Source organism: Numenius arquata, chromosome 10 (assembly GCF_964106895.1).
Source record: "Numenius arquata chromosome 10, bNumArq3.hap1.1, whole genome shotgun sequence".
Classification (NCBI taxonomy): Eukaryota; Metazoa; Chordata; class Aves; order Charadriiformes; family Scolopacidae; genus Numenius; species Numenius arquata.
In genome coordinates this window covers 44959605-44985150 of record NC_133585.1, presented here as the reverse complement: position 1 = coordinate 44985150, position 25546 = coordinate 44959605, and the positions used below count along the sequence as shown (strand labels likewise).

The following is a 25546-nucleotide window of genomic DNA, read 5'->3' as shown; positions in this document are numbered from 1 at the left end:
TATTACAGTTCATGAGTGTTTTGTTTTTTTAATGCTTTAATTCTCACTAAATTATTTTGTCAGGAATAGAATTTAATTTTGCTTTTAACAGAGCAGTATGTTTTACGGTACTGGTAGCAATGAAATATTGTAATAATTATAGTCTAGTAATATTGCAACTTCTCTGTATCTTGAAGCTATTTCAGATGTGAAGCAAGTTATGATTGGCATTTTCCTTTTCCGGGACTAGGTTTTCTAGCTATTTTTCATTGCAGTTTAGGGAAAGCGCAGATTAGAAATGCATGGGACAACTGTCTCTGCCTTTGCGAAGGCATTTTAAAATTCATTCTCGTAGCTTACAATAACTGCCTTATATGAACATGAATATGCTGGTTAATTCAGACGGGAATGGCTTTCCTTGTGAGTTAGAGGTGGCACCCAGCGCCAGCTATCTCCGCTGAGCACGCTGCTGTAGGCCCGGCTCTTTGGGAGAGGTGTTGGACAGTTTCTCTTTGTCAGTCCTTAACGCGATTGCTATTAAGGCACCAAACTAATTTTAGGTCTGTATTCTTCTATTTTGTGAGTACACTTCACATCTTCAGAAATGGTTCTAGCTGAAAAATAATGCAAATAGTCGCATTAAAAGTTATTTCTTTGTTCTGTAATATAACGGAGAAAGCAAGAATCTGCTTTGATGACAGTAATTGCATTGTGAAATTCATGATTCTTTTCCTTTATTTATTTTTTTTTTACAGGAAAAGCTCTTGTCCAGATCTCTTCAAAGAGGTGAAGATCTTCAGTTTGATCAGGTAGGAGACATGCAATTGAAGGCAGTTTTTATTGGATTAAGGTGGCCTCTTTTTTTGCAGAATAGTGGTTACACTGTTAAAATGACTTGGAACATCCACGTCTGAATCAGTGTCAGAAGATATAAACCTTGAATGTTAGTTAGACTTTATTTTCCATTTATTTTCCAATATGACAGTAAGAAACTACTAAAATAGAATAATTATTTGAAGGTGACAGTGAAAGTTGTTGGACAGAAGATGCTGAAATATGGTAGGGGAGAAAAAGAATTTATTTCTCTTCCTGTTAACAGGCTTTCTGTAACATCAGCCTATATCACTTATTGTTTCAGTGTTAGGGGTTCTGTTTTATATGCAAATAGTGTTAATTTCAGCAATATGGCTTTTACTGAGGGTTTTTTAATTCTATGGCAGAAGGCATAAGGTAAATTCCTTTGCTGAGTATATAGTCGCACTGTGAGGCTATTCTGTTTCGCTTACTGTAAGTGAACTGTACCTGGAATAACTGCTCAATTTTTTTTTCATGTTTATTGTCTTTATTTCTAATTCTTTCATAGTATAGGCATATTTTTGTCCCATTACTACTTCCTTGCAATGGAGAGGCAGCATTCAGATGAAGCCCCACTAATTGCCTGTTCCTGTTCTTAACTGTTACTGAATAGCATCTTACTGTATGAAGTTTAAATTCTTTGGTGGCTACAGTATTTTGTTTTAAATCTGACCAAAGGCTAAATAATATGCAGATAAGAAATCTGTAAATCAGTGATACTACTAATTTTTCTACTAACTCTGCCCCCACCTCCCCCCTCCTGCCACCACATTTTTCCTCAGTTAAGGATGTTTTTTATAAATCACTAGTAGTCATGTATTAAACGACATATAGGTTCTAAAAATATTCTGGGTGAAGAAAAGTAAAAAAATAAAGCATGTAACTTTTGAAATCTTGTAATACAGAAATAAGCTAGTTTTCTTGAAAACTTATTGTTTTGATTGTGTATATATATGTGTGTGTGAGAGAGTTCTTATTTTGTTCTTTTGTTGTTTGTAATCAACTCTTGAGTTCATCAAAATCTGAATTTTAGTGGTACTGAATAAATACTTTAGAGAGTCAGAGCAGAATGGTTCCCTTGTGGTGACAGGGGTTGTGAATTTTGATAGGGAATTTTGAACATTGTTTGGCAGAAAGAATTCGGATTGCTTCTCTCTGTTCATTACTGGGTATATGCAGCCCGTATTAAGATCAATTCCCCAGGAGTGCAGAGGTTTGCAGAGTAAAAACAGATTGGCAAAGTATGGGAGAGAGAAGGGGCCTGAGCGCACAGCCACAGCATCCTGCAGAGAAGGTAGAGCTGCTGCTGGCCAACCTTGGTCACCCAGACATCTTTACAGAGTTAGGAATTTGAGTCTAAAAGTGCCTTTAGCTGTACCGATACGGTGTCTGAGCTAGTAAGTGTTGTACTTTGGAAATAAAAGGAGCGTGACTGAAACACAAGAGGGACTCTGGGAGTAAGAAAGTATGTAGTTAACATGCTCTCAGCTCAGTAAGTGATGAGAAGAGGGATGGAGCAGGAAGGCGTGTAGTGTTGCCTGTCCTTATCACGAAAAAGTAAAATAGCTGTTTAATGCTGTTGGAAGCATAACCAGACCAAGAAGGCTGCTGTTAGATCCGAGTGTGCAAAATCAATGGTTTCTAATTTTCAAATAGTACAATTCTTTTATTTGTCACTGAGGTTTTAATTGGAACAAAACTTTAAATTTAGCTAAGAGTTAAAACTTTGGAAAATACAAAAGAAATTTCTTTTTGATACACTTCTAAACTGTTATCCCTTTATCATTCCCAGCGAATCAAGAAGCTACTGGAGAGGAATTTTTTTATAGAGCATATATTCCATTTCTTGAAATATTTTTGCTTGGACAGCTTGAAACTGAAATAGCATATATTTTTCATCCTTTGTTTCTTGTCGGAATCATACTTGGCAATTTCCTACTCTTGTCCTAAGACACCAAAACTTTATCCTCATGCAGAAGTGTATCTTGGCCATTTCGGTGACTGAAAGCAAAGTGTCTGTGGGGTTCAGGCTTGTTCATGATTTAGGCACAACTTGAGCATTGTTTTCAGGATCAGGATTTTGGCCATAGCTGGAATTTGGGCTCTAGCATCTTACTATAATTTTACATCTCTCTCTCCTTACCTGTCAATGTACCGTTGGATTTGTTAATTGCAGCAATTAGCAATATATTACAGCCTTTAAGACTGGAGCATGCTTTGCTGTTTCATTCCAAGGAATACAAGTATTGTCATGATGACTAGTGCAGCTCTGTTCTCTTGGGCGTTACAGGATCTCTCTTTGTCTGGATTGCTGCTTTCAACCTAGAAATAATTTAATGCTAATAAAAAAGTGTTTTCTTACAATTTTTATATAAGATGATCTTGAATTTAGTATCCAAGCAGTATGGTAATTATTTTAAATAAAAAGAATAAGCATATAGCTCATGTTCTACTTAGCAGCTATGTAATACAAGCAAAGATTTTGTCATCTTGGTAATTCCGGTGCCTTCTCATTAGAATGTTAAGGACGCAAAACATGGCAGGAAATAAGTACTTATAATGCGAAACTGATTTTTCATTTCAAGAGGAAAATTCTTTATAATGCCAGTAGTTTCTGGGTTTAGCACTTTACCAATGGCAATTTTTTTTTAATGCATGTAATACAGCTTGTTTCTGTGGAAGACGATGTAAATTATCTAACTGCTGAAACATATATGAATGGTAGCAGTATTAATATGCTGTGTAAACTTGCAGGAAAACCTAAGGAAAAGGTTTAGTAAAGCTTAAAACGCAGCTTTCTTCTTTTTCTTCTACTAATAAACCCATCAGTTCAGGAGGGCAGAGGAGCAGAAGTGTTTTGTGGCATCATTTTACATTGACAGCACAGGGTAACTTAAGCGTCCGCTTAATCTGTTCCTGTCGTGTTGTGTGTGTAGTTGCTGTGAACATAGCTCTGTCCAATGGATTGGGTATATCATTAATTTTAGAGAAAGAGAGCTTGTTATTTTTAGAGAAAGAGATATTAATATATTTTCCCAGTGTTTAGGTTATTAGGGGTATGGGAATTGACAGTAAATTCTGAACACAAAATGCATTTTGGATTGCTGTGGTTCTTCACCAAGGTTAGCTTTAGCTTTCCTTCTAAGGATTACCAGTTACATGGTCGATTTTATGCTGACTCTACTACCATCAGTTTAATAACTCATGAGGAGGGTTCATTCTTTCTGCTTTCTTAACCTTTTTTTTCCCAAAAAAATGTATTAATACTTTTAACTTGTGATACAATTCTAGTTTTTTTTAGATTGTTTTATCATGCTAAACTATTTTTCTTGCTTTTCTCAGTTGATAAGCTCTATGAGCTCAGTAGCAGAGCACTGTCTCCCCTCCTTATTACGCACCTTGTTTGACTGGTACAGGCGTCAAAATGGAACAGAAGATGAATCTTATGAATACAGACCTCGATCTAGCACAAAATCAAAGGGGTAAGAGTTTTCCTTGCAAAAGTCTGTTTTATTTTTGTGTGCTTTCTTGTAAGAAAATGTCTGTGTTGTACTTTTTTGACAAGTATTTTCTATTTGGATCTTTTGTTACCTAAATCTGTGTAGAAAGAGCACGGGCTTCTGAGGTAGTGCATTTAACTTGTGTAGAGGATATGCATGAAGTGAATATTTTGGGGTTGATATACAGAAGGAAGTTGGGTGCTGATAATTCCAAGTTAGTTTGTCCATTTTGTAATTGTTGTGGTTGTTGGCAGATCCTTTTGGAAGGGGGCGAGATGTTGCTGCTGCACAAAACCCCAAAGTCTTTCTAACCATCCATTTTATATACGTGTGCAGCAATGATGGCATGAAAGCCATGTATACCCCTTCTGTGTAATATTTGTGTTCTTGTGTATGATCTGTGTATTCTTGATCTCTTATTTTAGGGATGACCAACAGCGTGAAAGAGATTATCTACTTGAAAGGAGGGACTTAGCTGTAGATTTCATTTTTTGTTTAGTTTTAATAGAGGTTCTAAAACAGGTAAGCTCTTTTGCTTTGGCAAGCTTTTAATCTTTTGCTTTTAATGTCAGTTTTGATCATCTCCTTTAAATTTTTATATTAAAAACTGGTGCATATATATGATACGCATATGCAAGGCTGTAATTATAGTCTCAGTTGCATCAGGCCTTTGGCCTCTCCTGTCTTTTCTTTACATGCCTGCATTATCTCAGTTCACGTGTCTTGGAACCACTAAGTCAAAGCTGCTGATGTACTGCAAAAAGGAAAACTGTAAAAAAACCAAAAACCATTTTATTTATGTTAAGTACTTTTTGTCTGCTTAAACATTTTTGAAATACAATGTGAAATAATTGAATGACAAGATTAAAGTGCCACTTTTTGAAAAAAATTAGAAACTATGTAATTTTGCTTGGCGCTATAGTGCAGTGCTAGAAGATGTCGCACAATTTCTGTTAATATAAAATTTGCATTGGTGTATGGACAAGAGAATAGAGTTCGTCTTCAAGTAGAAAACTTGCTTTTTTAGAGAAAAAAGGATTACTGTAAGAATGGATTTGAAACATGCAGCAGATTTGAGCAAATTTCACATTTCGAGTACTTAAGTAGTTTATGTCTTTTATGTATAGGTACATGAAAATTAAATGGCTTTCTGTACTAAGTGAAGCAAGGACTATGGTTTAGTTTGCAAGTAATTTGTAGGAGACATGTTTATGTGGTTTTGTGATATAGGGAAAAATGAAAATGGTAGAACAGAAGAGGCTGCCTGTCCTTCTCCAAGACACTGACCAGTCATCCAAAGTGATGTTCCTGTACTTCATGCCAGAGATGCAGAGAACAGTGTTTAAAACCATCAAACTCTTACATGTTAATGTTTTACAGAAAATCTTTAATTCATGCTCTCTCCCTGTGTAAATTTTCCGTCAGTGCAAAAGAAAAAGGGAAATGGCCTAGGTTGTTCAGGATTGCAGGGTTGTATGGGCAGCTTCTCTCTTTCGAACTGGCACTGGTTTTTCTGTTGAGTACATGTTGCCAGTGATGCAAGTGTCAGGAGAGGTGCCAAAGTTCTGGTCCTCAAGAGAGTTTGTGGTGACTCCTGTAATGCTCGGTGAGCCTCTCACGCTTCTACTCCAGACAGGAGAGGTATTTTTCTGATAAGGATATTTTCCTCTGCTGAAGACCTGCAATAGGCCACTAAACACAGATACACTACTTAAGACAGTCCTTTGGTCAATTTAGTGTTAAAAGTTATATGACAGAGGGTTTGTATGTTCTGCCTGTAATGCGAATCTGCAATTGGACAGTCAAACAAAGCGCAGAAAGGATGGCTTTTTATCAATATATGTATTTACATTCACATTACATCCGTCTTCCTGGGAGCCCTGTCATTGTTTAATTCTTATAAACTGGTTTTAGAGGGTGCAAAGGGTATGATCCAGCCCTTTCTGTAATATGCACAGAGCAACTGGAGAAAGGGTGACAGACATGACCTATGTCGGAACAAAAATCTTTTGCTTAAATGAGTGCATATTACTCATTGTATGAATATGCATGTAAATAGCCAGTTCCAGTAACTGGAAGTTCTTGGACAAATGGCTTTCTTGATGCCGAAGAGTATGAAATTCTCAAGCAGTAAGTGCTTCATTTTCTGTAGACAAGACAGTAATCTTTTCTGCTAATATATTTAAGTGCAAATCTTAATTGCTCTTAAGCAGTAATGTTTAGTAGGGTTATCCTATTCCTTACCTAAATTGCTTTGAAATTTTAAAGATTTTATGACTTCACAATAATACATATTGTTTTTTAAAAGAATACATTTTATTTTTAAGCAAATGTTTTCTTTTAAACCTGATAAAAGTGGTGATGTCAAAAAGAGCCTGAATAAAACAGGGCCCTCTAATCAATGCTTGGTTTTGGTTTCTCACCAGATTGTTACTTATTGCTAGGAAGATTTTTATATGTCTTGGCTGCTTTCATCTGCAGAAAATCTAAAATGGAGATGATCATCTCTTCTGCATTCTTATTTTTTGGGTTTGGCTTCCTTTACATCAAGATGAACTTCATTGTGAGGTTAAGTCTGTAATAGTAACACCACACAAGGTAGAAGGTGTGGCAAGATGCATAGTTTACCTAGTCCTGATAAATTTTGATGACAAATTCGAAGTGTTTACGTTACTGTTGTTTATTTCATTACGAATTTAATCCCTAAAAACTAGTATGCAAAATAATTTGAGAGAATGTCAATACAGGTTGTGTAAATGTTTATATGTTGGAGCATTAACTTGATTTGCCAATAAAGGATGTGTCCTTTGACAGTAGTGGGAGAGGTTTCTACAGGGCATCTCACAGTACCGTTTATTTACTTCATACATACATATGCATATATATACATGCATAGTTACATACATATAAATGATATCTGCATTTCAGATACCTGTTCATCCAGTGCCAGATCCTTTAGTACATGAAGTTCTAAACTTGGCTTTTAAGCACTTTAAACATAAGGAAGGGTAAGTTTCGCTTGTGTACTTTAAAATATTTTGTGTGTATTAGGAGCCTGTGCTTGGTTGTTGTGATTGTTTTCCTTTGCCTCACATGTAACATGTTTGTGATAATACTGTAAACAAACACTGATTGATACCTTGAAACTGAAAATGTATCTTGAAAGAATACAGCTGTGCTCAGTATGATGCTGCGTTTATTTTGCTTAGAAGATACAGAATGATTTGCAGCCAGCCAGAGTAAGAAAAGTCCGAGTTTGGGTAACTATAGTGAATTTCCTATGCAGAATAAGTCTCTTAACGTCCACTCAGTGAAACTACATCACTTTAAATGTCACCCATGCATTTTATGCTTGACTTTCACTGTTTTTATGGTAATAATCCGTCTTGCTATGGAACAAAGTTGAATTTAACATCTTCCTTTTTTTTTCCCTCTTTATTCAGGTATTCAGGAACCAACACTGGGAATGTGCATATTATTGCAGACTTATATGCAGAAGTAACAGGGGTTCTTGCTCAATCAAAGTAAGTTCGGTCTCTGACTCTTCTTATGTTTGGGGAAAAACTACTCTAGACTTCACAGTGCTATATTAAATAGTCTATTTTAGTGACCCCAGTAACCAATCCCTTGAGCGTCAAGCATAGTCAGGCGTAGTTGGGTGTGTCTGTCTCATGTTCCAGCACAATAAATTCAAACAAATCAAGAAGTAATCTTTAGTACAATCCTGAATTGCTTTGCTGTCAACTTGCAGGTGCAGGGGAAAGAGGGCTGTTATCAGTCAATAGCTGTTGTTCAGTTAACAAGTATATTCTAATACGCTGATCATCATAGGCACTCTTTAAGTGCCTAGATTTTAAGCATCAGAGTTCATCTTGCTTGTGTTTCCTTTACTGTAGGTGCTGTTATCCTAACAGACTAAAGGAATTGGTTCAAAATTATAGACATCAAATAAAAGTAACTAAGAATGCAAGTAATTGTCATCTATATCCCTTGTTCAGGTTTCAAGCTGTTAGGAAGAAATTTGTCACTGAATTAAAGGAACTGCGACAAAAAGAACAGAGTCCTCATGTAGTACAAAGTATCATCAGTTTGATTATGGGAATGAAGTTTTTTCGAGTAAAGATGTATCCCGTGGAGGATTTTGAAGCATCATTTCAGTTCATGCAGGTAAATGAATATTACAGACAACTGAAATGAGCATAATTTTGATTAAGTCATAAAGCTACAATGATGCTTCCTGTGATCGGTCGCTCGCTCTACTTGTGTGTCGTCCTTCATCCTTTTCTTTTTAGTTCATAAGTTTTCAGAGCTATGAGTCATTTGTTTCTCTGCAGTTCGTGAGTACATAATGAGAACCCATTCTCAATTGTCTCAGTATTGTGGCAAACTTGTAATATGAATTTATTATAGACTAGATGAAAATGGCTAGCAATCAAATAATTTTCTTTCTTTATGAAAGCAGCGAGTTAAAGAAAAAAATTACTTGATATATCTTTTTTTAACAGCTGAGGTGTCAGGAAACACTTTGGTTGAAAAAACACTTTGGTTAATCTTCAGAGAGACGTAAAATCTCCTTGTTTGCTTCTCTTGATTGTGGATTAAAAAGTGTCCTAATGAATAACTTGCCCATTTGACAGTAACTGAAGTTATTGCAACTTGGTCATAAATTTTATTAGAGCTATTTAGCAGCCATTGTAATTGCTCTGAATCCTGAAAAAACTTAATATATACATAGGTGCTTTGGATTGTGTACAGAGTAGTCAGTTTGGTAGAGTGGAGTGTGCAAACGTGTACGGATTATTTATTTCTGTTTAAAATTTTCTTTGCATCAAAGTAATCTTGAAAATGAAAATGAGTATATAAAACAAAATATTATTTTCTAATTATTTTATATAGAGATAAGCGTTTTTTTAAAAAACTTCAGAATAATCTGAGGAAAAATATACATGTTTATATTCTATGTTCTGAGTACTCATTATATTCTGAGAAGAAAGTAGCTATCTGCTATTACAAAAGTTCTTTCAATTTCTTTTTAATTGCTGGGGAGACAGGTTTTAAACTTTCTAATGTTTTGTAAAGATGATATTGTCAAGGAATATAAGACTAACTTAAACACATTGTATGTTTTAAATTCAGACTGGCAATTAATGTGATACTGCTAGTGCTTTTTATGGCATAGTGACATGTGTCTTCTTTTTTCTAAATATTTTTCTAATGCTTCCTTACTAAGGAATGTGCTCAGTACTTCCTGGAAGTAAAAGACAAAGATATAAAGCATGCACTTGCTGGTTTGTTTGTGGAAATTCTCATCCCTGTGGCTGCTGTAAGTATGAGTTTTTTTCCCCGCTATTCCACTCATTTTCAATTAGGCTCTCATTGTTAAAATTGCTTCCATAAATCCTCGCCACATTACATTTTTACAGATTCAAAAAGACTATTAAGTAAATTACAAGCCCCTACATAATCTTTTCAAGGGAAACGTGTCAGTGTGATTTGTGTATTAGCTAGTTTCCAATCTTTTTTTCAGAACTTCTTAAAAGTTTCTGTTTTCTAGACCCTTTTATTACCAGATCTGTGTAATCTTATACTTGCTTTAAAAATCTGAAATTTCCTTGGTTTAATATTTGTTCACTTGAGGGCCCCATTGACTTTTCTTTATTAGCTGAAACCTGTTAACTTCTTTCTAGAATAAACTGAGGTATGTAACATTTTTACAGTCCAATAGGGAGAGTGTGGTCTCCTATGCAAGAAGGATGAATGTAGGGTTTGGCCAACTAAATAAAAATTGTTCATAGAGGTGAGCATCCACTAGGTGTAATCCTTCAAGTGGAAGAGCAGTCGATCATCTCCTGTACGTGTTTTAAATGTAAAGGCAGAAATTTTACTCAGCAGCCACAAACAAGAAAAAAAACCTTGATACCATCACAGTGTTGGATGTACAGTGGCTGTAACGCTGCTTGTGAGAATGCTTTCGGTCAGGACAGGTTCTCCCCCTTCCTCCCACGTCCTTTCTCTTGGTTGTGTAAACTTGGCCAACAGGTCAACGAGAAGTTATGGCAGCTCAGTATATATAGTATATATACTTCACTAGGTAGCTCAGAAGGTTTCATTGTAGTAAGATGGATACTTGCTGTGATTGTTGTCTAAAATGATAGTTGTGTTAGGCTACAGTGTGTTTGGCACGCTGTCCCAAAAAATGACAGGTCATTGCTCCGTATTACGACCGATTCTAGGGGCATATCTTGCTATATATGGAGAACTGGGATGTATAGATCCCATTTTGGCGGGGGATCTACAGAGACTAGCATGCTGGGTAAGGATCCTGTCTAAGCAAGCTCATAGGAAGAGAAAGATAAATCTCTCTAAATTCTGCATCCTCTTTCAAATGATCTGCTTTGCCCCTTTGCCTTGGGAAAATGCTTCTCTCCCTTCAACAGTCCCAACCTTGGGTTTTTTTAAAAAAATAGATAGGAGACAATCTTTCTTCTTAAGACATGACCACAGAGAGGTGGTGTTAGTAGTAGCTCTTTATTGTCTGAACTCTTGATCTTACCTGGGCACTCTTCTAGAGAAGAATTTGTTGTCCTGTTAAAAAGTGAACGCATTTGTCGTTTTGAACTCCATAGCTGCTCGGCAGTTGGAGTGGGGGTGCATAGAGAAAGTACTTAGCATTTAGGTAAACACGAATATCAGTTTGCAAAATCATAGTTTAAATATAGTGAAGACTGCAGGTACGGTAGTGAGGCAGAAGCAGCCTTTGGGGATTGGGACTATGCGGTGGTAACGGCAGAGGCACGCACAGCGGCTCTGCAGAGCGCCTGCGGTGTTTTGTGGATCGCTTACTACGAGCATCGCCTGAATCAGCGCTTTGAACGGCTGGTGAGGGAAGCTTGATCTTTCCTTCTGACTCACTGAGTCCCTAATCATTTCATACAAATGGAGCTTTTTAAATAGAAGTGGAGAGCCCCATCCCAGACTGAGATGCAGTTGAGAGGGTTAGTCATCCTCTTGGAAGATGCGAGATGGGAGCTTGAATCTTCTGAAGCAGAGGAAATGAATCTAGATTTTTCTGTATCTTGGATACAGAAAATTGCTTAAGTGAGGAAGCTTGGGTTTTGGCATTGTGACTTCTTTACTGTCATTCTCTTGTTTAGTCATTCAGGCATTTTTAGAAATATGACCTGATTTGGACCCTGCAGGTATGACGGCTGACAGCGTATTTTACAGTGGGGAAGTTAAGGCCAAGGTTATATCTCAAAGCAACAGTGTGGTGCTGGCAACAACTAATTTCCCATATCGAGCTAGCAGGGTACTGATCAACTTACAGCTTAAGAGTAGCAAAAAATAAAGAATTGGGGATAATGTAGGAGGTGATTTAAAACATAATTACTTTCCCAGTTCTTTGGATGTGACTATCTTTCAAAAACTTCGGATAATAAAAACAAACAAAAAATTACCTTATATTATAGGGAAATTAAGTGTATAGAGGATTTCTTCCAGAAAAACAAACCCCCTTCTCCAACACCCGACCCTCCAATTTGATAAATAAAGCAGAGACACAGTATAAAATAGTAGGCTGAGAAAAATGTTTAAATGGATCATCACAGGTGTCCAGAGAGAAGCCTAAGAGACTTGTAGAGGTGTAGATAAAGAAGGTAGGAGCCTGGTTTGTGGAAGGAAGGCTATTCTGTATGCGAGGATAGAGTGGATAAAAAAAGGTGTAGGGCTCCATGGGTCTGTTTCATTAATTCTGAAAGCTGAACAAACACAGCTTATGTGTTTGGTTGGCTGGTAATCCTGTGTATCGTTCCCTAAATTTTCAGTTTTCAGAACTGGAGGACATAAGAGAAAAGGGGAGCACTGAAGAGGGGAACGGTGATGGGTATTATTTTTTCAAATATATGAAATTATGCTTATAAAGAGTTTCAGTGTAGTTTTTATTTGTTAGTTTGGTGGTAAAGCCTTTTTCTTCTTTAAGTATGGAATACAGGCTACATTCCTAAAATAGTACTTTTTTAATGGCTTTTGGATTTGTTTTGCTGGTTTGATTTTTTGTAACTGTATGGAAATAGTGTATGACGTGATTTCTTATGCTTCTGTTTATATTTCAGATAAGTACACTCAAATACTTAACTAATGTGAGATTTCACTTTTGAATGTTCTTGTATTCATGGACATCTTGATGTATATTTAAATTGCCTTCTGTATAAACTATTAAACCCATTTATGTGTGTATTTTTTTAATAGGCTGTTAAAAATGAAGTGAATGTGCCATGTTTGAAAAATTTTGTGGAGATGCTTTATCAGACTACCTTTGAATTGAGTTCAAGAAAGAAGCATTCGCTGGTATTTTAAAGAAATATTTCAACTTCTCCGTTTTGCTCATCTTAGACTTTTAAGCTAGTACATTATATGAGGAAAAGCTAACAGCTGTATTAATTTAAATTTTAACTCCTCGGTTGAAGTATAATTAAATTCACACTGTGTATGTGCATTTGCTCTAATTTTGATTTGTTTCTTTGTGCAAGATACGTGCTCTGTTATCTCACTTGTAAGATTGTCTTGAAATTGATGCTTATTTTTTATTATTTTAGAGGGTGTTAGCACAGAGTTATTTAACCTGTCTGCTCAAAAAAGAACGTGCATTCAGGGACTCTGTGTATTTAAATTATGTTTAATTAAAAGATGGAAGTGGCAGATGACTTTTTCAGCAAAACAGCAGACAGTTAATAGCCCTGCTCTGCCTGTTTTCTCCCCTCCTCTTACTTTGTTTTTCTCTAATACTTTTTATTATCTCTTTCAGATATAAATATCTGTGGGTTTGTTGGTTCTCCACCTCCCCCTTCCCCGAGACTGCATTTTAGCTTTTCCCCCAAAACTGCATTTTTAGCAAGAATTTAAATCTCTCATTAATGCAGTAATTCTTGATGACCATGGCAGCCATGTTTCAAGTTGATTCACTTCACTTTGCTGGAAATGTAGAGCTAAATGTTGCATTACAATTGGCATATTCAGTAAATTCAAGTGAATTTAAATTGATTTATTCTCACTTTCATGTTAGGGACGAGCTTTACTTTATGGTATTCTGGCCATATAAAGCATATGTCGTTGTAGCTGGTTAAACTCCTAATGTGAGAATAACATAAAGTAGTTGTTGTTAGTATTCACAATGTCATTTTATTTATGAAGTCAGAAACATTGTTACATCAAGATTACAATTAACCTATTCATCCTCATTCGCTAATTTTGCTCCATAACTAGATAATCTGCAGTCAGATTTGGTATTAATCACCATTATGTATTGTGTTTGTGGTACGTGGTGGTTAAACAAATCTTTGTTACTAAAGCAAAGCAAAGTCATGCTAAGTCTGTGTATTCACAGACTTTGTCAGACTGTGCTTCGTTCCTTACTGAAAGTAGACCCTGAGCAGAAGTAACCTTTCTGACAACCTAAAGTCTGCCACAGGTTTTACTGAGCTGATGATGTTTTTCCTGAGTATTGTTCTTCAAGGCAGTTCCCTCTCCCAGCACGTAGGACCCCATGAACTGAATCATGTGATTGCAGGGAAAGAGCGAATATTGTAGGTGAGACCTGCTCTCAGTTAGAGATGAAGCCTTGCTGGGGATGAGCTTCACCATGGTCCCCTGCCCCTCTCTTACACCATGGGCTCTCACCATGGGCATGGCTGTGACGCCCAGGGCATGTGCCTGGCACGTGTCCTAGTGCAGGGGAAGGGCTGTCATACAATACTGAAACTGTGAGAGTGAGGGACAGAGAACCAACTGTGTGTCTCACTCTTGATGTACACGACTCGGAAGGTCTGCAAAGAGCAATTTGATCAATTCTTTTTCCCCCCTGCTCGTAGGCTTTGTACCCATTGATCACCTGCCTGTTGTGTGTCAGTCAGAAACAGTTTTTTTTAAATAACTGGCACGTTTTCCTGCAGAACTGTTTGTCACATCTAAAGGTAAGAATCCTTTTCGATTCAGGAACTCTTGCAAATCAATAGCGTTTATTCCGATATGTTCTCAGCATTCTCATGCCAAATAAACAATCAATATTTGGCTGTTTAAAAGGACACTGAATTTATTTTTTTTTTAAATTAAATGTCTTAAGTCGCCATTAGTATTCAACTTAGTAGTAAGTTTTGGTGATGCTATGTAATGCTGGAAATAGATGTGGCCCCCTTGGGGGACTATCACTTTTATTAAGTAAAATCTGCAGAAGTATCTGCTAATAAATGCTATTTATGCCAAAGAAAGTACAAACTGTGTTTCTTCATGTGCAAATTGTATGTGAGAAAATAAGTGGCATGTCTACTCCTCTAAGTAGAAGGTATAGTAAGTGCAAAATTTGTCTCTCTTGTTCATTTATTGAAGAAATAGAAAATGAATTGGGAGTCGAGAAAAGAGATTATATCTACAGCCTGTGATATATATTTTCCAAATAAAACTTACAGTGTCCCTTTAACTTCTGGCTTCAGTTGATAGCATTGTAAACATGAGTTGGTTGATGAAGAGATCAAGATACTTGAAATTAGGGATTTGTTTTAGTGACTTTCTTGTAGCATTGATTATTGTACATGTTCTTTCCTTAATTTTAATTAACATTGTTCATGATTTTCCCTAATGGATTGATTTTGATAATTTTAATAAATTCTTTGATCTACCTTCACAATATTCGTTCTGGTTAGGTATGAGTGACAGTTCGGAAGCTTATTAGTAAAATACATAAACCAGCATGAAGTCAAAAGGAAACAGGTTTAGCTGCTTGGATTTTTTTTTAAGGGTCATTTTGTTTTCATGACATCTTTCACACTTCTCTGTTGCTTGTTGGGTTTTTGTATATTTTTCATCTAACATTACAGTTCTTTTGCAATATTTGCCTTGATTTTTGTTTCGTTGTTTATTTTGCTTATGGAGGCTGCTTTTGCTTTTTGTTTTTAAAGCTTTGAAAAAAATTCTTACAACCTAGGAGTTGCATTTTTCTGGCATAATGTCCATTGGTGATAATGGATGTATTAAAACTATAAATGCCAGTGAGTTTAACTGGTAGTTGCCGAGCATGCATTTTATATTTTACTTAGTTTTGTTAACCACTAACAGCTTAACACATTTACTGTAAGGCTCTATTCAGCAGAAATTCTACATATGAATTTCTGCAATTCAGAATTTGCAGTGTTATGATACTGTGCCAGCAATGAGTTATTTAGGATATTTAGTGGCTTGATATAATTTAGCCCACCAAATGCTGTTGGTTTTTTGGGTGCCTACCTTGTTCAGAAATTTTGTTGAGATTAATCTTGAAAAATACAGCCCCACTATCCTCCTGTGTCTTATGAATTAATGTGTTCCTTTTTTTTCTGAAGCTAATTAAATGCATGCACTCTGTAATAAGTAATTTAATTAATTTGTAAATCTGAATTTCACAGCAGTTTAGTCTTTTAGATTTCCCCTTTCCCATTTTAAATCCTGGTTTCCTAATGACTAAAGTTATTTTATTTGCAGTTACCTAAGTATGTAAAATGCAATAAGGATTCCAAAATCATTGTCTCTAATGTCTTTGCTATTTAATAAAGTAATTTTGAGAGTTACTGAGAGATACTTTAGAGTACTGAAAAGGTTCATACAACCCTATTGCATAAGTTAAAATTAACAAATTAATGATTGAAATGAGGACAACACTTAGATTGTCGCAGGGATGCTCTGTGAAGCGTACAGGCCCGTTAGCAAGTTGCCAAGAGGTAACATAGATCATGGATTCATGGTGCTCACTTTATTCCCCAGTGACTGCCCAGTGCAGACTCTTACCTAGCAATGAACACCGTGTGGTCACACTTTGGTGACAGAAATAAGTAATTTCCCATTTGCCGTGATGTGAAAGATCGCATCTTCAGAGTTGCTCCATAGTACCTGACGGGTAGCGTATTCATACCCTGCCTTACCCTGCAGTATTTCAATGCTGTGTTGTGCTCAGTGATGCTCCTGAGGGTGCTCTGAATCCTAATCCAGCACTAGCAACATTTGTTGCCTTTGTAAACTCTTCGTACTGGGTTTCAGTGCGCGCTACCTTTAGTTATCCTCAAACTAGGCTTATTGTATGGGGAAGCCATCCTAGCCTTGCTGGAAGGAGGAAGCCAAGGGGCCTGGACCGATGCAAATAGAGGATAAGTGAGTTGTAAGAGTCAGTTTAGACCAGGAGTGTACCAAAGGGTGTTTCACAGAATCATAGAATTGTTTGGGTTGGAAGGGACCTTAAAGATCATCTAGTTCCAACCCCCCAGCCCTGGGCAGGGACACCTCCCACTAGACCAGGTTGCTCAAAACCCCATCCAGCGTGGCCTTGAACACTGCCAGGTTTCTTGGTATACGTATGGCTGGCCCTGTCCCACAAAGCAGTTGAGATGCTGTTTCAGCATTAAGCCCAGAGGGCATTTCTTTGCACACTGTAGCATAGGCAAAATTCTGAATTTGTTCCACAGACAGTAACACTGGGTCAGTATTGTAAAACGTTCTGCTTAGTTTTTTAACTCGTATTCAAATAGACTAATTCCCTCAGGTTTGTCAGAAAGCTGAGAGGTCCTTGGATGAAGCTAAGTTGTTGTGGTATCCTTACCACCTCTCCGGGGAGAGGAAGGAACATTTAAGAAAGCTGCTGAAATGGGAGAGAAAAGTGTCTATCAGTTGGGTGGAAAAGAATAATTATCTTTTCACAATTTAACCTTACCGTCTGTTACCACAAAAGCTTGAAAGCTGGAGGAACATTTTCTGGCAGTGTAGCAAAACCTGTATTTCTACTGAATAGAGTCCTTACTAGTCAGCTATCTGTTGGTTTTGTGCTTTTTTTTCATCTAACATGCATGTGCCTTCCATTCTCATGTTTGTTATGTTTTGCTGTCTCACATTGCTTTATTTAGATGCCATCTAACAACAGTATCAGAAAACAAATAGAAACACTGCAGGTGAGTTAATACGTTGTTATAACTCAGTGAAACGTTGCTTTGTCTCATGTAAATACTTTGTTTTGTTTTCTATGTTAGTTGTTGTATTTTGTGCTTTCCTTTCTTTGTAAAATTGCTGTTAGTACTGTTAAGCAACAGGACTAAGAATAGCTAATGTTTCAAAGATCTTTTTTTCTTGCCAGGGAGTAAAGGAGAAAGATCAGAAAATTATCTAATATCAGTTTTTCCTTGGGGGTGAAAATGTGGCTTTGTGAGATTGAGTATCAATATCACAGCTGATTTCCCTGAACAGCAGTGTATGTTTCCACTGGAAGTAAACTACCTATTCAGATGTATGATTTTCTTCTTTTAATTCATTTCAAAAAGTGTCTTGCATGCGAGCAAACTTGAAAACAATTTCACAATAAAAAAACCACGCAAAACTGATTTACTATAAAAACTTGCAGTGCACTAACTTGAAAGACTTTTACACTGTTGGTTTTGCAGGTTTTAAAAAGTAGAAATTGTTTTAGTTCAGAACAGAAGAAAAGTTTAACATCAGTATTAAAAAGTACTTTCTTCAATAAGTGACTACATTTGACTAACATGGAAAAAATGCTATTTTGTTTCTTGCCTTCGTTGAGATACGTTTCATTGACTCGTCTTAATGTGTCATGTAAGAACACTGTAGATTTACTCTCTTTTTGGTCGTGTAACCAAATACAGTTCTTGTCAGCTTATTCCATAGTCTGCTGATATAATTTATAATAAAAGTTTTAGGATTTTAAAGAAAACTATGTTTGAAAAAAAACCCCCAGGTAGAGTGCTTTAAAATCTGTCAGGCATCAGCTAAAAAGACTGAAATTCAGCCAGGCTGGTGAATGACATAGCCATATATACTGTGTTCTAGTTGCAGTAATCGCAAAGAGGAGAGGAAATACTGACATATTAGCATCAAGTATACACGAAGTGTGCCATAAATTAGACAGAAAAAGCCATTTTCTTCTAGAATATTTGTTTAGTTCCTAGTTATAGGAAGAGATAATTAAAATTTTCAATGCTTAAGAAATTAGAAGTACTGTTGTGTTTATTTTGTAACCCTTTTAAAAAGGTGAATGCCTCCTTATACATTCTTTTTTTCTTTTTCTTTTTTTTTTAACAAAGTAAACTTTGTTATAACTTATCAGAAGTAGCAAGTAGCTATACTGGATGATTTACTTCCTAGCAGATGGAATGTTGTTTACACATTGTAAAAATCTGCTACCTGTACCATTGTTTCGATTAAATGATTGAAACTTAATAGCAAATTTTTGGTTTTCTTCCGGATTTGTAAATTAAGCTCCCCTTTGGTATATCAGAAATAAGAAAATTGAAGCATCACTCAGTTCTAGATCCTGCATTTCAGATAGATTTTGATAACGTGTACTGATGAATTCACCAGCCTACTTTGAACATCAAGAACTGTTGGCCTGTAGATTAAATGTGATGAGCAATAATACAATGTTTTTTTGCTGTTCAAGTTGATTAAATTCAAAGCTATCACAGTCTCGCCCTCCTGTACAATTATGAGTGATTGCTTCTTCCTCACAGTAGCCCTGCTGGTAAATTAACTGGACAGTGGGACGGTTATATGAATACTATACCAGGGACAGGTGTAACTTCTTACGGGTTAGATTTTGTCCAGATGACCTTCCTAAATTTACCCCCTAGTATTAGTTGCAGGTGTGCTAATTCCAAGGCTATGGCAGGATCACATTGCTGAGTGTGAAGGGCGGGTAGAACTGACATAGACTGGGTTAAGTTATTCCCTCTAATATTCTGATAAACAGTCACGTATGTTACTTGTCTGTGAAGTACCACTTTTGCCTCTGTGATTTTGTGATAGGCTTTTCAACTTCTTTAAAGTAAGTTGCTGCCAAAACCAATAGTCCCGACCCACCGGTGTTAAATCCGTCCAAATTACTCTCCTTTGTATAGTCTGTTGCACAGACATGGCCATGAAATTATTGGATCAATTTACAGGTGTGAGTTGGACTTTCTTATTGCTCAGGTCAGTGCAAAGGGAGCAGTGACATTGTGGAGGAGGGAACCAAGGATGCCGCCATCTCTTTTTGAACAGTACAGTCTTAGATACGCTTACACCCTTTGGGAAATTGTCCTCCACTTACCCTGGAAGGACAAAGTACTCTGCTCTTCTGACTCATTGGCTTGTGGTAGAGGCCAAAACAGGTGAAATTAGTTAGGTTCAAGCCTTTGTATAGGTACGTCTTGAAACAGAGAGACGTGGAGATGGGAAAGGTGTGGTTTAAAGATTCTTTTGTTGGTTTTTTGTTGCTTGTGTTTGGGGTTTTTTTGGTTAGTGGTTTTTGTCTTTTTTTTTTTTTAAAAAAAAAAAAACAAGCTGAGAGAATGCCTAAAAATATAACAACTGGGAATTTATGCTGCTCATGAACTCATACTTGTCCAGAATCTTGCTGGATGCCTCAAGATTATAAATACACCAAGAATCCCTAGTTGGAAAAGGGGTCGCTGGAGTTGGTGTGAAGAATGTTAGTTACTTACTGTTTTACACAGTTTTAAGACCTAGGAGGAGCAAAGCTATACTCCTAGTAGCAGCTTTAAGACAAATAATTGTTCTTCACACAGTGCATAATTTAAACTGAGTGATGCCACCAGATTTTCTAGTAATTCAAGAAAAAGCTAGCTAAATTGTTACAATAAAAATCCATTGGAAGTGAGTGAACACTAGTGCAGCCCACAGGAAATGGCTAAGTTGGGGGAAGCCTGGAGGGTTCGCCCAGAGAAGCATCCTCGTGTGCCTGCCCTGTTTTGCGTTCTTTTCTTCTGCACCTGCTACTATCTGCAGCCGTAAGCTTAATGATGGACTTAGACTTTGTGCCTGATCCAAAGCAGCTACTCCGATGTTTTAGACAAACTATAAATTAGTTTGCTATAAAGTAGGTATTCGTTACTGATGGCTTTCTGAGAAAAGTTTTTGGAAGCGATACACCCTTGGTGTTCATCTCAAGTGGAGTATCTGCTTTTTACTTACTCCTCTGCTCCCAGAGTGAAAGATGGGTAAAACAATCTGGAATTACTTGTTAAATATTCGGGCAGTGTTGGAAATATGCAATACAGGGTTGTTTTGTGAAGACTTATTGAAACTTATAGTAGTATTAAACATCAGGTTTTATTGTTAAAAAAATGGAAAATACTCTCAAAAGTTGAAAGAGCAATAATAGAATTTTCTGAGTGTCTCACAGGCAACCGTAACTGTATTTTTCATTTATTTTACAGAATAAAGATCCCAAAATGTCCCGAGTTGCACTGGAATCTTTGTATAGGTTATTGTGGGTTTATGTTATTAGAATAAAATGTGAAAGCAACACTGTAACTCAAAGGTAAGTTCATAATGGAAAGGATTTTAAGCTATTGATTAGTGAGTTTTTTTCCCCCTAGTGATATCAGAAGAGCTCAGGGGTGGTCTAGTCAGGTAAACAGGGGAGCAAAGACTTCATCTTAATAGAGAAAACCAAAAGAACTTGATTACTTTGACAGGGAGAAAGAATAGAGTCTACAGTTGTCTTTTCAGGGATATGCAAAAATAGAAGAGGGCAGAGAGACAAGAAGCAGGAAATTTACTAAAGCTAAAAGGCATTTTTGGTACCAGAACAAATAGAATATGAAGTGGCCATCGCTAAGTATGGGCTGGAAATGTAGATGTTTCCTTTATAAATTAGCATCATGACAATTTGGAATAGTCATTCAGATTTCGCCCCTCCTACTGACAAGCAGGAACTTGTTCACTGTATAAATGAACTCATGATACTGTTGCCTGTGTCAGTAGAGGGCTGGATTTTCTGTAGGTGGTTCCTACCTGTCATATGCTTCTGTATTATTTAGTAGTATCCCCCTCCCGCCCCCCCCAGCTCTTCCAGGTTTGAACTGTACCATCTGTGCTATAATAAAAATTTATTTTTCAAAGGTTTTCTTGTTTCTTTTTGTTTCTAAATTCTTGTAGCCGTCTCATGAGCATTGTATCAGCACTTTTTCCAAAAGGATCACGTAGTGTGGTCCCACGAGACACACCTCTGAATATATTTGTGAAGATTATTCAGTTCATTGCTCAGGTAAGAATATGTCTAGGTAGAGCTATAGGAATAGGATGAACATTATTTAGAAGAAATGTAAAATTAAGGTTAGTTTTTGAAATATTTACACTGAATTAATGGTCTTAGATCTTGAATAGAATTTCCCCAAGTATATATAACAAATAAAATTACTCATTCTCTTTCTACTAGTGGCAAAATATTATAATTATTTACTTAAACTTCAGTAACTTGTATATGACCGTTATGTTGATTAATATTTACACTTGCATTGCACTGTTGTGGATGTGTATGGGTGTTTGTTTGTGTATATATATATAAAAAAAGATAATACACTGATGTAATTAGTATATTCCATTATATTTTTATAAGGGACAAAGCACTCGAACAGTAATATCCACTTATATTTATCCTGGAGGCTTGCCTCTGTAGACAGAAAAAATATGCAATACATGGAGCAGTGTGTAGTTAGTATTGCGTTATGATTTATATTAGTTTACGTACTTCTGTTGTTCTAATATCAAAATGCAGGATATGATCTCTCAAGATAAACTCTCATTCATCTATAACCTTACAGATTAGAGACGTGTTTTCCTGACGTACAAGTAGAACCTTGTCTGTGGTTCAGCTTCCAAAATGATTTGCATGTGGTTATACAGGGATGAGGCAGGACACATGACCTGCCACTGCTTATATTTATTTCCTAGGCCTCCTTTTTTTATTGCTAATTTTTAGTTATCTAAAACAGTTCATCTCATTTTTAGAAATGTTTGACCTGAGCAGAATTGTCTGGGAATTTTTTCAGGAGGAATGGTTCAACTGTATCAGGGGATGAACTGTGTTAAATTGTACTATATTTTAAAAAGAACGTTAAGTCATAAGAATAAATAGGAAAAAAAGAATGTTTTTTCAACTTTTTGTTTTTAAACTTTTATGACGTGATAGCCAGCACCTCTGTAAAGCCAAGAAATTAAACTATGTATATTAACAGAAAAAGAGATGATCATATCAATCTATTTGCCTTTATAGGAACGTTTGGATTTTGCAATGAAAGAAATAATATTTGATCTTCTTAGTGTTGGAAAATCACCTAAAACCTTCACTATTAATCCAGAGGTAAAAAAATCTCATTACTTGCATGCAGTGAGAACAGGGGATTGGGAGATTGTTTGTGGGGAAAGCAGTTAGCTATTTCTGAGCTGGGATGAAAGCAGCTTAATGAATATCTGAAGGGGTGTTCTGCTAAAACTAAAGAAGTAATTGTAGTTAATTTTGGTTGAGCACAATTGCTGTTCCATTTCTGGCGAGTAAGCTGGCAGCAGTACTATAGGTCAGACTCATTTCAACAATTTCAGTAAGTATGTGGGAATTGTTGTTACAGTATAACTGTAAAGTCTTTTTCCAGGGAAGTTATACCTAGCTCTTATGGCTCAAGACCCAATCTAATCTAACGGATGAGACTTTTAAGCATTTTTTGTCTTCAGTGTGTCATTCTTGAGATTCATATGATGTCCTTTAGTGCTCTGTACTGTAAAATATTTGGTATATTAATTAGCTTGTGTCAGGTTGGTTAACTGGAATCAGAGTTGTGGGGAGGCACTGAAGACTTAAACTTCATTCTTGTTACTTTCGTTACCCTAATATGTGACATTTAAATAAAACCTGTCCTGCAGGAACCATACTGCTGCCTGTTTAAAAGAGGGGAAAAATGCAATTCGTGTTTTGCCTCATCCGTGTTAAATTAATGTTATAATTTCTTCTATGTTTTCTCTTCTTTTTTCTTCCCTTTTGCTATTGAAGAGGATGAATATCGGCCTCAGAGTCTTCCTTGTCATAGCAGATAGCTTGCAGCAGAAAGACGGTGAACCACCGATGCCAACGACAGGAGTTGTTCTTCCCTCAGGAAATACTCTGCGTGTGAAGAAAATTTTTCTTAATAAAACGCTGACAGATGAGGAAGCAAAAGTTATAGGTATGTTGTATTCTTTTGTAAGTTGGCGTTCCAATATGTGTGTATTTATTAGTCTCAAGCAGCACCTCTGTGTAACTTCATCTCTGTATTTATTTAATTGTTAGCGAGAATCTAATGATAGTCTGTTTTAAGATAATTGATTCTTTAGAGAGGCTTTCTGGACAATATCGACCTTCTGGTGTCTGAGACCAAATCCATGGCTTTTTTTGAAGTGTTTTGCACTGCCAAATTAGCAAAAAGAAGCCTGAGTGCAATTAGCGTGGTAAATAGCATGGCAGTATTAGATCCCTTAATGTCTGTCGTGGTTTAGCCCCAGCCGGCAGCTAAGCACCACACAGCCACTCGCTCGTTCTCCCCGGTGGAATGGGGGAGAGAATTGGAAAGATAAAAGTGAGAAAATTCATGGATTGAGATAAAGACAGTTTAATAAGTAAAGCAAAAGCCACACAGACAAGCAAAGCAAGACAAGGAATTCATTCACGGCTTCCCATGTGTTCAGCCATCTCCAGGACAGCAGGGCTCCATCATGCATAATGGTGACTTGGGAAGACAAATGCCATCACTCTGAATGTCCCCCCCCTTCCTCCTTCTTCCCCCAGCTTTATATATGCTGAGTATGGCTTCACGTGGCATGGAATATCCCTTGGGTCAGTTGGGGTCAGCTGTCCCGGCTGTGTCCCCTTCGAACTTCTTGTGCGCTCCCAGCTTACTCGCAGGTGGGGTGGTGTGAGGAGCAGAAGGAGCCTTGACTCTGTGTAAGCACCGCTCAGCAGTAACTAAAACGTCCCTGAATTTCAACACTCTTTCCAGCAAAAATCCAAAACATGGCCCCATATTAGCTACTTGGAAGAAAATTAATTGTCCCAGCCAAAATCAGCACAATGCCACTGTAGAACGTCCCAAATGTCCCACAGCTGAAGTGGAGTAAAACAATTTTGATCCCTGTACTCTATTGATGTTTTGTGGATGAGGTAGTTGTCTCTAAAGAACTGTTTCAACATGTAAAATTGAAACTAGAAAACTAGAACTAAAATGCATAGAATTGAGGAAACAGAAAAGCAACTAATGGTTGCTTCCTTGTTTATATTCTTTCGGAAGGAAACTTCTACTTTCGTATAATAACTCCTACTACTCGTTTAACGTGCATTTCTTTTGATACTTAAAATCTGTGTTTTGTGTCATCTTTTGTACAAGAAGAAATTTGTCCTGAGCTGAATAAGTGCTAAATATGGTAATAAAAATGTTACAATTAAATGAGAACAGATGAAAGGGGTGATCGGAACTCTTTGGCTTTTCAGGAATGTCCATATACTACCCTCAAGTCAGAAAAGCGCTAGATAGCATTCTTAGGCATTTGGACAAAGAAGTTGGAAGGCCCATGTGCATGACTAGTGTGCAGATGTCCAATAAAGAACCTGAAGACATGATTACGTATGTACTCAATCACAATATTTTCACTGTAGCAGTTATGTCATATTATTTTTATGCTGTAATGTTGCAGATGCTGTCATTAATGTATTACAGTTGTTTGCTTTCTACTTGACTATTAAATGAATGCTAATTTCATTAATTAATGATAAACATTTTTGTTAGCTACTTAGTTTTGACACGACATTGAAAATATTTGCAGTGTACTGAAACAGTACTTGTTTTGTTGGTGATAAACTGTTTTTGTAGGGGTGAGAGAAAACCTAAGATAGATTTGTTCAGAACTTGTATTGCTGCTATCCCGAGACTGATTCCAGATGGCATGAGCAGGACTGACCTCATTGAATTGCTTGCAAGGTAAGGGAAATGAAATTCTGCTCTTAGGGATGTTCCTTTTCAAATGCCTCGTGTGTAAGAGTTTGTCAGTGCACGATGTAGTGTGAGTCCACTGCATACAGGATCCGTTCTTCCTGCTCCTGCCTGCCTTCTGCAGTTGGCCAAGTGTTACTGGCCAGAGTAGCAGGAGGTAAATCTGTCCTGCAGATCTTGCCCTTATTTTTAGAGAGAATTTTTTGAAAAGTATTTCTGTTGCTTTGTTTTTTGAACTTGTCTTATCTTTTTGTTACTATCATACTTTTTTCCCCTTTTTTATTTTCTTTTTTTTTTTTCTTCCTATTGCTAATACTGTACATTATCATAAAGGCATTCTTATTTGACATTACCAAAATGTGACAGGCACAGGACTTTTTTTTTTCTTACTCT

The 25546-nt window shown here is 36.7% G+C and overlaps 1 protein-coding gene across 1 annotated transcript in view; it reads left to right on the top strand.

The window, feature by feature from the left end:
- The window catches only part of FRYL (FRY like transcription coactivator), a 100047-nt gene that overhangs the window by 5324 nt on the left and 69177 nt on the right, over positions 1-25546 (top strand). The window contains exons 2-16 of the mRNA XM_074154741.1: positions 735-788; positions 4177-4316; positions 4760-4856; positions 7263-7342; positions 7778-7858; positions 8333-8501; positions 9565-9657; positions 12582-12680; positions 14201-14302; positions 20573-20676; positions 21297-21405; positions 22414-22500; positions 23185-23356; positions 24655-24787; positions 25034-25141. Coding sequence (XP_074010842.1) covers positions 735-788; positions 4177-4316; positions 4760-4856; positions 7263-7342; positions 7778-7858; positions 8333-8501; positions 9565-9657; positions 12582-12680; positions 14201-14302; positions 20573-20676; positions 21297-21405; positions 22414-22500; positions 23185-23356; positions 24655-24787; positions 25034-25141 — 1628 coding nt within the window. The remainder of the gene's footprint in view (positions 1-734; positions 789-4176; positions 4317-4759; positions 4857-7262; positions 7343-7777; positions 7859-8332; positions 8502-9564; positions 9658-12581; positions 12681-14200; positions 14303-20572; positions 20677-21296; positions 21406-22413; positions 22501-23184; positions 23357-24654; positions 24788-25033; positions 25142-25546) is intronic.